Source organism: Varanus komodoensis, unplaced genomic scaffold (assembly GCF_004798865.1).
Source record: "Varanus komodoensis strain SLA01 unplaced genomic scaffold, ASM479886v1 scaffold1, whole genome shotgun sequence".
NCBI classification, from domain to species: domain Eukaryota; kingdom Metazoa; phylum Chordata; class Lepidosauria; order Squamata; family Varanidae; genus Varanus; species Varanus komodoensis.
Window position 1 is genome coordinate 17,166,939 of NW_025335268.1, and position 12,818 is coordinate 17,179,756.

General features: G+C 40.3%; 1 protein-coding gene across 5 annotated transcripts in view; it reads left to right on the top strand.

Annotated features, from left to right (window-relative positions):
- Nucleotides 1-2,417: 2,417 nt before the first annotated feature.
- Nucleotides 2,418-12,818, top strand: part of LOC123033155 (zinc finger protein 318-like) — a 36,416-nt gene continuing 26,015 nt past the window's right edge. For 4 of the 5 annotated variants that reach the window (XM_044449883.1, XM_044449713.1, XM_044449628.1 and 1 more), the window contains exons 1-5: nt 2,418-2,789; nt 5,240-5,406; nt 8,252-8,840; nt 9,848-10,999; nt 12,583-12,682. In XM_044449883.1, coding sequence (XP_044305818.1) covers nt 2,565-2,789; nt 5,240-5,406; nt 8,252-8,840; nt 9,848-10,999; nt 12,583-12,682 — 2,233 coding nt within the window. In that variant the 5' untranslated portion in view covers nt 2,418-2,564. The remainder of the gene's footprint in view (nt 2,790-5,239; nt 5,407-8,251; nt 8,841-9,847; nt 11,000-12,582; nt 12,683-12,818) is intronic. The other variant, XM_044449966.1, reaches the window with a different exon arrangement.

Below are 12,818 nucleotides of genomic sequence, written 5' to 3' on the forward strand. Positions count from 1 at the left end.
TGTCCATCAAAGTCCACCTTGTGAACATTTTTTTAGCACTTTGTAGATCTGGATTTCCCCATTTAGTGTGAGAAAATACATAAAATTTTAATTGACAAGCTACAATCCTCCTCAGAAATCCTGCTCAGACTGATTTTTGAGATTTCACTTGTGCTTTCACACTTTCAAGAGCATTCTTGCAGGTTTAAGATTTTGTTTTCAACATATTTGCAAAAATAAAAGGAAGGTTGCCGCAATCTGTACCCAGTACCAGTATTCCCACAAATACCAATTTCCTATAAATATTGAGGACAAGTTTCATAGAAATAGATCTGGGGAAGAAGTTTACAGTCTGGAGGAACAGAGAGAGAGAGAGACAGGAGAAGCTGCTCCAGGCATTAGAGACAGTAGAAAGGGGAAAGGTACAACAGCTGGGAAACAAAATGGAAGGGAAGCAGCTGAGAATGGATGGATTTTAGAAGAATAAAGGAAGCAAAGAAGTAGGCATTTTGTGGTTATGTCAGCTTGGTGTATGTTGTTCTTCTATGCTGGCTTTAGAGAATAAGAAATACCAAATGTGTTAAGGTATCAACTTTGAACAGAATTTTTCAATGCATTTCAACTTCAATGTTCTGTATCAAGTCAGGGCAGGCAATGTGCTCCAAAAAGTAAGAAAAGTTTTATGTCAGGGAATGGGACAGAGTGAAGTAAAGCTACTTGAGAACAAAGCCATGAGGTGTTTTTCTGGGGTTATTGAGACTAAAAACATGAATGAAATGGTGGGGGGAGGCTTCATCTACAGGGAACTTTATTTGCAGACCATGCATAGCTTGCCCATGGCTATGTGCAGAAAAAATAAAAATCCAATGCCTTCAGTAATCCATTAGGAAGAAGGAAAAAAACAAGAGGGATTTTGAGATCAGCAAGGCATAGGTAGGCTAGGACTCTGTTCCCACAGAGGTCACACAGATGCCCCAGAAGGAAGAGGACAAGCAGGATAGTAGGGCAATAGCACCCTCTTGCTCCTGTTCCCCAGAAACCAGTATTGAGGGCCACTGTGCCTCTGATACTGGGAGCAATATATGGCCAGAATGAGTATTGCCCTTATTCTCCATTAATATGCAGTGAACAGCTGATATGCAATGGTCTCTGGTGCTTGCCTTAACAGAGGCCCAGTTCTCACAAACAGCAGAGGAGTAGCGATTTGGGGATTGTTTGATTTTTTGGGTAAACTGCATCATATGAGCTTCCCCCAGAGTCTCAAATCAAATAGGCTCTAGAAAGGTATGCTGCCTCATGTGGTACTTGTGAGAATTAAACCTAAGCCTTAACATTCCTATTCAGAAGGCCACCAAAGGCTGCAATTCTATGCACTTATTTGGAAATAAATATTTGAAAATAAGTTTTATTGAACCTAACATAAGCTTAGCAGTATCTACTAAGGCTGAAATCAGACAGAAAGCATATTAGGACCATCTTAAGGCTCCACGGGGAGATTAAATACACAATCTCTTCGTTATTCTGTAACACCTCTGCTGGACAGATCAGGTTATATGCACACGGTTTCTATTTGTTCTTCCAAAAACTTTGTAGAATTCTAAGGATTAATATACTCGATTGTTGACAGGGTACATGCTGTTAATACTTTTCAAGATGTAACTTGTGTTAGTCCGTATGTTGCAGTTTGCACTCAGTTTTTATTTCCCATTGATTTTTGTCCTTTGTGCATTGGTGAGGATAATATCCAATTTGTGTCATGCATTCTGTGCAGTGCACATCGCAACAAAAATATGCACACACACAAAATAAAAGGCAATGTGCAATGTGAAATCTTCTAAGATTTCCTTCATATAAATGGGAACGTTGTTCTGGAAAGTCCCTCCTATGTGCTTGCGACACCACTGGAGTTTGGATTGTATAAAGATGATGCATGCACGTATGTACTAGTTGGTGGTAGGATACTTGGAACCACTTGGAAGAATGTCTAATGCAGCATAGCTGTCTTGGATAGATGAGCAGGATTTTATCTGCAAATTGCTGGAGGATGGTCTGCTGGAGAACAAGGCTATCAAGGGCTACCTGCTACCTCTAGTATCAGAGGCAGTACGCTTAAGGGCACAGTTGCTGGAGAACATGTGTAGGAGTGTGCTATTGCAATTCTTCTGTGGTAGCCACCCTTCTTACCCCCTGAATTTTAAGTCTCGGAAAGAAGCAATTGTTCCTATTTTAGTACAGAAGTGCTTCCTCTGCTTGCTTTGGTCTTCCCTACAGCGGGAAAGGCGAGCTTGTATATCTTGTCTACACACCAACCTGCGACCGACTAGCAGACGCAGAGAGCGCGCTCCCTTGCGCGCTCCACCCCGCCTTTCTCGAGCCACGTGACTCAAGTTCCAATTCCGCCATTTTGAAAGGGCATCCAAGGAAACGTTTCTTCCCTTCGCCTTCACTCACGTCCGGTGCTTGCGACCAATGCGCTTGGAGCGTGCTGAGGGGGAGGTCAATAGAAAGGATCAGGCTAAAGGCGGGTAAGCGAGCGAGCGAGGTCGGTCCCGGACGTTTTCTGGACCGGTGACGCTACTGCCGTTATGCACCGTACTGATTGCGGCCGCCCGGCCATGACGTCCTCCAGCTGGCGTTACAAGAGCAGCAGCAGCAGCAGCAGCTCGGGCTCCTACAGTTCCCGCTCCGGTGCCTCCACTTCCAGGTCGACTGGTGCCCGTAGCCGGCGGCGCTCGCCCTCTCCTTGGCGCCGCCGCCGCCTCTCGCCGTTCAGCAGCCGCTGCTCGCCGCCCTCTCGCCGCAGTAGTAGGGTACGCTGTCTGTCACGGGGGAGTTGGAGCGGCCTCGGAACATGTACTCCGCTTTCTCCTTTCCCTTCCATGTTAGTGGTAATGGCTGCTGGCGCTTTCCTTTCCCCAACTTTTCTGTGAAGTTTTGGGAGGCGCCCTGTTCCTTCCTTCTGAAGTGGGTAATGACTACCTCCCTGGGCTAGGGGCGAGCAGCCTGGCCACCTCTGAGTAGTTGCATCTAATTGTGAGTGGTTAATGCTGTTTAGAATAAACTTGTATTCAGCATATCTTTGATTACCAGTATTCTCTGAAGTACATCTCTGGAATCAGTTGCTGTCATTAAGTTTTTCAGACTTTATGCGAAGGGCATGAAGACTTTTTGAAGAGAATATTCTGTGATAACTTTCCATTTGAAACTACACCTGGTGTAGTTTCATGCTCCTATTTTTGCACTGTAAATGTAAACTGAAATCATATTTTACATAAATGGTTTACACAAATTTATTTTTCTAAAGCTGCCCTGCAGGTGAAATAAATGGAAGTGTCTGCATTATGGGTTATTTTCCCTATCATTATTGGTTCATTTATTTCATTTTTATAGCTATCAATAGCCAAGGCTAGTATTGGTTCACACTGCATGACACAACAACCAATGGTGAGTTGTGGTGTTGTCCAAACTGAGACTGCTTGACTACTTACAAGCTAGCTTCTTTTGTTTTAGTTTCCCCTATTCTAGGGGTTGTGCCACCATGATGGGTTGTCACATCAGCTGATCCCAAACAATCCTACCAATGGTAAAGTGAAGCACTGAGTGAGGTGCTTAGCAAAAGCAGCAGAAACCCTTGCTGCTCTTTATGATCTTGGAAAGTGCACATTGAAAAGACTGACACTGGTTGGCAATAACTTTCAAAAAATTTTCTAAATGTGAGCATTTTTTCCTAATGTTTTTAGTTTTTAAAAAATAGACTGACATGTTTGCGTTTATTTCCATGGGCGCAAAATGTAAAAACTCCTGGGCAATGTCCTTGGAGGATACCTGCTGTAAAATTGCCAGAGAAGCTTCAAATTTTTCTTTTGTTTAAACTTTGTTTTCTCTTGATACCTGTCAAAAGGCAAGACATCAAGTCAAAGCAAAATTGTATGTGATCCCTGTTTGTGAAACAGTTTGGCATCCTTTCTCCTTGCATCACAGTGAAATCCTCAAGATTTCATGTGTCCTTCCCCTGGATCCCAGTTCTCCCAACTTTTCACCATTCCAGATACTTTACGTGCTCAGGGAGGTGAAAGTGTACCTATCCTTCTTTGACAGCTATCAGAAGTATTTTTAGCAGGGTTTTGGGCATGGCAAAACAGTGTAATTTGGACAGGAAAATATACATATGAACGTCCCTGCTTGTTATTTGAAGCATTTCTGGGCCAATGTCTAGAGTTGGCATCTGCTGTATTTTGACAGCAGGTATCCCTCAGGACATTGCTAAGGTGAGGCTTCCCATTTTGGATCCATGGAAGTGTGCATCTCTGCACTTGAGTAAGTCTGACTATAATTTTTTGAATTGCGTTATAATTTTAAATTAAAAATTACAGAATTAGAAAAAGGTTTGCACACATTTTGAACTCAAATTTAAAATGGCATGACTATCCAGTGACAGCCCCTCCAATTAACCACTTGAGCACTTTGGGGGAATGGTTATATTTTTTTTTCTTGTGAACAGGACGCTTTGTATAATTTGAAGATTTCTCTTTTTTAAAAAATGTTTTGAATGGACTATTCTCATTTGTTTATCAATAGGGTGGCTGGAGCAGGATGAAGTCCATTAGTGGGACTTCAATTCACATAAAATTTTGTACTGCAAGTTTCACTGATTTTTTCCAGTGTCCTAAACAAATTCTGATTTAAATTAGCTTGTTTGGATTATGTCTTTGGTTTAAATTCAACCTGTTTTTAGAAAGATGCACCCATGGATGGGTGCATTTCTGCATTTATTTCTTTACTTGTATGCCATACCATAAAATGTGGCTTACAATAAACACAAAAATAGTTTAAATGCAAAAAAAAAAAAGGAACCTGAGCCTAAAAGCAGCAATCAATAACAAAAGAAACAAGCAAGGTTAAAATACTGACTATTGGAGAAAAGCTGCTTAAGGATAAGAAGTTAGTTCCAAACTGAATACCCCTTCCAGGTTGAAATGAGGAAACTTTCAAAGTGAATCCCTCTGTTTCTAGTTACATTTTCTATGTACACATTTATTCTCAGAAGACTTTTTTGGAGATGGGAAAAGTTAGATGTGTTGTATGTTACAGATTGTCAGTGACATGCAGTAAAATCTGCTATTACATTTCATTATTTTTAAAAGGCATTGTGTAATTCATTTGTAATATATTTAGGTATGTGGGAAGGATTTTCATACCTGGTTTTTATTAAAAGGATAACTGGAATTATGTAATGTCTCCCCTCCCACTCCAATTGCAGAGCTATTTCCTGGGCCAGCACCCACCTTCTCCAAGCCAGCACTCTCCAAGTCGATATTCTGAATCTTCAGTGGAACAGAGCTTGCAAATTGTAATTGACAATGATTGTTACATCCTTGATTCACCTGAAAGAAAGCGATTAGGCTCTGCTGATAGCAGTATGGACAGGTATGGCTTTCTGAAGAAGAACCTGTTAAACTTCTCAGTCCTTGTCCTGTGCAAGATATGAAACACCAAGCTTTCTGTGAGAAGGTGTGAAAAATACATTGTATGGGTGTAATTGAAAATTCCTGGTCTGGAACAGAAGTGTTTTGCTTTCTTCCCCTTTATGTTCATATTGGTGTTTCCAAGTAATTGCAAAGTACATAGGAAACCTTTTAACGAAAAACCCAACAGTAAGATTAAATTCATCATCATCATCATCATCATTCCCCAATGTAAAATGTTTGAGCTATGTATCATTGAATGAATGGGAGGGATATATGAGAGAGAGAGAGAGAAGATTAAGGATGATCCTGATAGAAGGGGAAAGGTTGGAAGAATCCTGAAAAATACCAAGTGAGGTTTTTGCAATTAGGAGAAGAATAGAGATTATGTGTTAGAATTGGGCCTGCTTCTCTTGAATTGCAGTATTCCAAGCTGGAAAGCTCAGACTCTGAGGTGAGCTGGAAGAAGGGGAGTTGGAGTTGGAGTGTATTACTGAAACGCCGTGGTTATTGAGCAAGATTAGCCAAGTGACTGGTGAAAAACAGATTCAGGGAGACACTTAGAACAAGGAGGTACGGAGGGGGGGCGTGAGCTATCCAGTACGTTATAGTGAAGCCAAGTGACTGGACCAAATAAATACTGTCCAGTTTTCCTGCTGTCTGACCCACAAACAGCATGGACTTCCCTGAGAGTGGAGGAGAAGGGAGGAGCAGGACTCAGTTTGGAATCAATTCCTGACATGGGCAAGTACTAACTCTATCAATTCAAGGAATCATTACTTTGATTATACTTTTTAACTTTATTATTACAGTGGTGTCTCGGCTCACAAACGCCTTGGTTCACAACCAAGTCGGATCATGAATAAAAATTTCATGAAAATTTTGGCTTGGGTTGCAAACTCCGCATTGGGTGGCAACCAAGATCACAGCCATCTCCCCCCCGCCTCAAGTGGGGAGATGGCCATGATTGCAGTTGCATTCGTGCAGGGAAGACATAGAGGAGCTGACAACAGAAGAACCTGCTGAATTCCAGAGTGAGCAGCAGAAGGCACTTGCTGAGGAGGATTCCACTGAGGAAGAGGAAGACAGGGAGGAGGTTAGCAGTGATGTGATACAATCCATTATGAAAAATGGAATGAGTGCCAGGAATTCTTTGAGAAGCACCACCCCAGAACAGAGTGTTGAATCTTATGAATGATAACATGGTCTCTCATTTCCAGAGGGTTATGCAGCACAGTGACTATAGTGACTAAAAAACAAGTGACTATAGACAGATTTTTCACCAAATTTGACCCTGCAGCTAAGAGACAAAGAAGAGAGGAAACTCCTGAAAGAGATCTCCCCACTGTCCTTATGGAGGGGGACTCTCCCTCAAAACAATAACCTCCCCCCTACCTAGTTTAGTGTTCTCCTCTGTGCAGTACTTTGTTACTTTGTTGTTCTTTGTCACTTTGTTTCAAATTTTTCTGATTAAAAAAATAGTTACAGAACAGATTAACCTTATTTACATTGAACCTTATGGGGAAATTTGACTTGGCTCACAACCAAAGATTGGCTCACACCACATTCGGAGGGGGCAGAATGGATTAGCCTTATTTACATTGAATCTTACGGGGGAATTTGACTTGGGTCTCAACCAATTTGGGTCACAACCAGAGTCGTGGAATGGATTAAGTTCGTGAGCCAAGGTACCACTGTACTTACTCTTTATTACAAAGTTAGGCCTGACTGGCCATTCTAGTTCAATGAAGGCTATATTTTAGAAGTCTCTCCTTTATCTGTTGGAAAGGGGAAAGACATGATCACAACAATGTGTATGCATGAATGTTTATGCCTACATTATGGATATGTGAGATGCTTGTAATTGTGTGAGGTATGTTGCAGGGATGAGAGAATGTTCTTGTGTACATGGCTGAGAGAAAAAAGTGATGGGATGGGCAAAATGCACTGGCTTGTAGAAAGAGGGAAGAGAGATTAAAACACTTTACCTTTTGTGAAATAGGTTTTTTGTTTTTTACACAGAAAACTGTAGGTTTAAATTATCTCTTTTGTATCTTGGAGCTGAGATCACACCTTTGCTTTGTACTTAGTCTTTTGGGCAGATAACGTATCCTTTTTGGGAGACCCTGCCAATCCTTCAGAAAGTTTTACAGCCATATTAACGGCAGTGGCAAGAATAATTTTACTATGGTTCAGGGAAGTATAGTTAAGCATTGCAGAGAGAGAGAACTATTTACAGTTTGGTCAAATAAGTTTTATATGATCTGAAGAGATTGTTGTTTTAATAGTGATCAAAATGTGCCCCTCACAAAATAGACACATAGTTACAAACTTTACACAAGATTAACTGTGTATGTGTTAGAGAAAGAAAGAGAGAGGGAATTTGTGGTAGTTGGTGGATGACACTATTCCTGAAGATGCAAATATCAAGTTGTATTGGTTATCTGGTTATATTGAGTTTAAAGCAAAAAGTATTGGCTGGCCATAGGCAGACCACATATGCACATACAGAAATGGTTCAATACCACAATGAAAAAATTAAGATTGGATCCAGAGTGCCATGAATGATTGGCTCTTCCCTTCTGTTTCTATTTGAATATGTATCCTATCTTCAGAAGTCTAGTTATTTCCATAGAAGCAACATAGTTTGTGGTGGTTGGTGGGTGACTCTATTTCCAACAGTGCAAAATCTGCAACCCACCATGTTGGGTTTAAAGCAAGAAGTATTGACTTGCTATAGACAGCCTACTGTATGCCAGCCTGTGTTCCAGTTGCTGATGATATAACAAATGTGCTTCTCTCATCAGGGATGACCTGGCTGATGGTGCAATATTTAGCAGAAGCCTTTTACCTTCTCGAAGCCTTGTGCAATATCCTTCTCTTGAGGAAAATTCTTCTAGCTGTTTCAAAGTGAGATGTGATGTGGACTATCACAGTAGGGATGTGTTCATTTGCCAGTCAGATTATAGCATGAACTATGACCATCTACGTGATCAACCAAGAGAAACCGATACGCGTGGTGAGGTGCTTGGGAGATCCCTGTATTTATCAGAGGATAGAGGGAGAGAACCAAAACACCCTCGATATGATGGACTGCTTGATAGAAACATGGAGCCTCAGTGTCTCTTGTCCGAAGCACAAACATACTATGCACAAAGTCTTAGTGGAGGTCCAAGCCCAACATACCTGGATGAAGATTTCCTTAAGCTTGTAAGTGCTAGGAGAAAAAGGGAGGAACTGGAACGGAGCCAAAATCTAAGTCAAGAACTGCCTAGCACTGGCTCAATTAACCCAGCACAGTCATTTGAACCTCAGTACCATTATAGCCCTGCTGCCACTCTAGCAATGCCCAAAAAATCTATATTGAAGAAACAGGTGGATGGTTCTTTAATGCAGGTTTGTAAACTGTTATTTACACTTTCCTGCTTTTTATTTGACCTTAATATTTAAGTTAATCTCCAAAACAGACAACCTCAGATCACAATGTAGGCTTCAATCACTGAAGTAGTTTGCATAATCAAAATCAGCAACCGTGACTTATCCTTGATGGTCACTATATCTCTTTAGTGGTCACTATATCTGAAGTACTATATCTGTAATGGACAGCACAGCATGTTCCAGCAAGCATGAGATACAGGACTTGCTGGATAAGGGAATAAATTTCCAGTAACCCTACAACAGCTCATCTTTCTTGGATGCCACCGCAAGCTGCATCCAGGCAGTGATAATGGAAATTACCTTCTCAGCTCCTTCTCCCCTACATACTGTAGGTTGATTGTAAGCTTCCAAGTTCAAGAACTTACAATCATCAAAGCTGCAATTAATAAGATTGCACCCTTATGTGTTGATTTTATTTCTATATTTTCCGGTAGAAAGAGTTGAAGAAAGTCTTACCTTGGCATCAAAAAGATGACAGTGTACAAGCCTCCCTGTAGAAACCATTCAAAATAAGGGGATGCCACCACCAAGAAGGCCTCTCCATTTACATCTCTATGGAAGGAGGATGGAGCAGAGAAATGCTATTTGATCCTCAAGCTTTAGATCATCTAGTGCGAGTTTTTTCTCTGCTTGAAACTGAGGAGCCCAATATTAGTATTCTGAATTGCTTTTAAAAAATAAACTGATAGGTCAAGTACTTTCCTTGGCATCTCTCTCTATCCTTATCTAGTTTCTGCATGGAAAAATGTACTGATTTCTAACAATATGCTGATGTGTCTTTTTTATCATGCCACTGCCACTGCCATAAGTAGGAATCTTCATCTTATTTTGTGATGATTATATTTTTGATTTTAATGTTAACATTTTGTGTGTTTGATGTATTGTACACTGCCCTAAGAATTTTGGTTATTGAACAGTTTAAAAGTATGATCAATTAATCAACAGAACCTTTTTCTTTTGAACAGAACTCTGGGGATTTTTTAAAACAGAAAGAGCTTCATGAGTTGACAGTGGAGCCTGTCAACAGGCACAGTGAGTCTGTGCTTCCTCGTGAAAGAGCCAGCCAGGATGCAAGTGTCTTTTCTTGCATTCTGGACATAATGGCAGAGTCTGCAAGTGCTCAGAAGAGGAGGTGCAGCTTCCTGGATGACATTGAGGATGAAGAGAAATTTCTTTATGGTGATGAAGTAGGATCTATTGCTAGCTTACCTTCTGCTCAAAAGCCGATGCTAACAGATGAGCGAGAATGTGTACCAAGCCAGAGAGTAACTTCTCCATCTCATCCTAATCAATCTCTGAAAATAGACACATCAGAAGAGGCCAGACTAGAATATGAAAAAATCCATGACTTACTCAAAACTATTGGCCTTGACATTGGGGTGGCTGAAATTGGTAAGCTTGCTGCCCGAACTAAGGAACGGCTCCGTGGGAAAAAAAGATCTTGTTCTCCTGAACATCATTTGGTAGCATCTCATAAACCAGAATTTCAGAAGAGGCACCAAGGTCTAAGTGACATACATTCTCTAGAGGCAAACCAGGAGTATGCGCTGTCACCCTCTGATTCTTTCCCATTATATTATAAAGATAAATCCTCTGTTTCAAACTTGGAGCACAATAAAAGCAATGCTGTTTGGCAGGATAGTTCTGCTGGCACATCAGAGCAGCCTGCTCCCTCAATAACTTTAATCCCATCAGCTCCACCTTTTCCTGATTTGTGCCCTACTCCCACTTTTTTCCCCCCGTACGTTCCACACTTTTCATCATTCACTGCAAGTCATACACAAAACTATCCACTTCCCACAATAGCATTTCCTGGCTGTAATACATACGGACTCTACACGTCTTATGCAACTTCTGACTGGCCCATGTTAACTCAGCAGACTGTCCCTGGACCTTCGGCCATACAGGGGCCTGTCCAGCGAAAGGCATTACCAAATCCTAAACGGCCCAACCTCAGAGCTCTTGAGAGAGCTCCCCCAAGCAAAGTGACTCCTAAGAAGAAACGCGGAAAGAGACCTACCACTTCTTCTTCCTCAGACTTACTTCAGTTGTCTTCTCAAAAAAGTGATAAGGAAAAAATATCTGATGAAAGAAATCGAACTTCTCAGAAGCAACAGGTGAGTATTTAACTAGTTTGATACTTACCAAAGTACACAAGAGCCAGTATGGTATGGTGGTTAGGATGTTCAACTAGGAACCTGGGAATTCTGGGTTCTAGATCCTGCTCAGCCATGAAGTTCATTGAGTTACTTTGGGCCTGTCACAGACTCTCAGCCCAACCAACCTGGTAGGATTGTTGTTGTGAGTATAACATGGAACTATATAAGCTGCCTTGAGTTACTCACAAGAGGAAAACAAAGTAGGATATACATGCAATGTAATTAGTACTTAGAGTACATAATTAACTCATAACAATGCTACATTTCTGTCTTTGTTTTTCAGTCTTCTTTCCCTCTTTTGACATATCAAAACATTTGCCTGCAACGTAGTCATTGTAAATGAGAAACACATAGTTGAATGGTCTCCTAATAGGCATATTTCTGAGTGTCTTACTATTGTGATGGATGGATGCATTTGCCTTTGTACCTATATCTCCAGGCCATAATGGTACATACCAATAGGGACTGAGTCCTGTTTTCCAAATTATGCTTAAATGACTCAAAAAATTGAGGACTATGTACCAATACATAAATGGTATATAAGAAATTACTTCCATCTCTGGTAAAAGCTACATTTACATCAAATACGAATTCAGAGAACAATTTCAAATCATTATTTATGATTACTGATTCAAAATCAATAAGAGTGACAATAGTGGAAGTTATCAAATGAAAGATAAATATTTTTGAAACCTCAGTGGATTCACTGTGTTATATTTGCTAAAGGCAACCTCAGAGATGAAAAAATAACACTAGGATGCATTTATAACTCAAACAATTTTTGAAAGAAACATTGCAAATAGAGATGCATTTAAAGAGGATCATTGACAGTTGAAATGAATTTAAACTTAAACCTTAAATCACAGAAATACAGGTTGTGAAAACATGAACACATACTTTCATATGTGGAGGCTTTGTCCCACAATTAATCAGTTCTAGAAAAAACATTTTGTAAGTGGTTGCAGAAATCACAAACCAAAAAACTGAGTTCCCTCCAGCATTGGGTTTGAGCAAACAGACTTCAAGGCACAAAGATCTCTTAACATTTTTGTGGTTAGCAGCACAACTAACAATACCATCTTTCTGGGAAAAAAGAATTAACAGGACATCTTTCAATATGGTAAAATAAACATCAATCTATTATCTTAATAGGGAAACCAGCATACCAGGTCAGATAGACTGGGATAGAAAAATAAAGGGATTGTTTTTGTGAAAATATGAGAGTTTTAGAGGCAGTACTGTTAATATAGTGCTTCCATACTGAGTCATGCTGAAACATTTAAAGACAGACATCTAACTCTTAAATGAACATCTGAACAGTTAATCATTTTTACAATTGGTGCATTGTTGATATTGAATAAGTCTTACATCAACTTTATTTAAACCATTTTAAAAAGGATTATTGCAATTCTTCAGATTCAAAAAGAAGCATTGCAAGTCCATAGTGGTTCATAGTGGTCCATGGACCATAGTGGTCCATGTGGTGGTAGCTTGACTGTGGTTAGTGAAAGGGGCCATTTTAATGCCTTCATGTCCTTCAGATAATACAGGAAAGAGCAAAGCTGAAGGATGAACAAGAAGTACAACAGAAGAAACTACACTATTTGAGGATTGAGTTAAATAGGCTTTCAAAACAGCAAGGTACTGCTTTGTCTCATTTTATGTGTCTTTTTTTTACCTGGAATGCTCTTTAGTGAAGAGAATTGGGTTTGAATAATGTTCTGGAAAGAGTGGGATTATGTTTTCCTTTTTCCTTTCCTAGGCATGCCTGATTGGG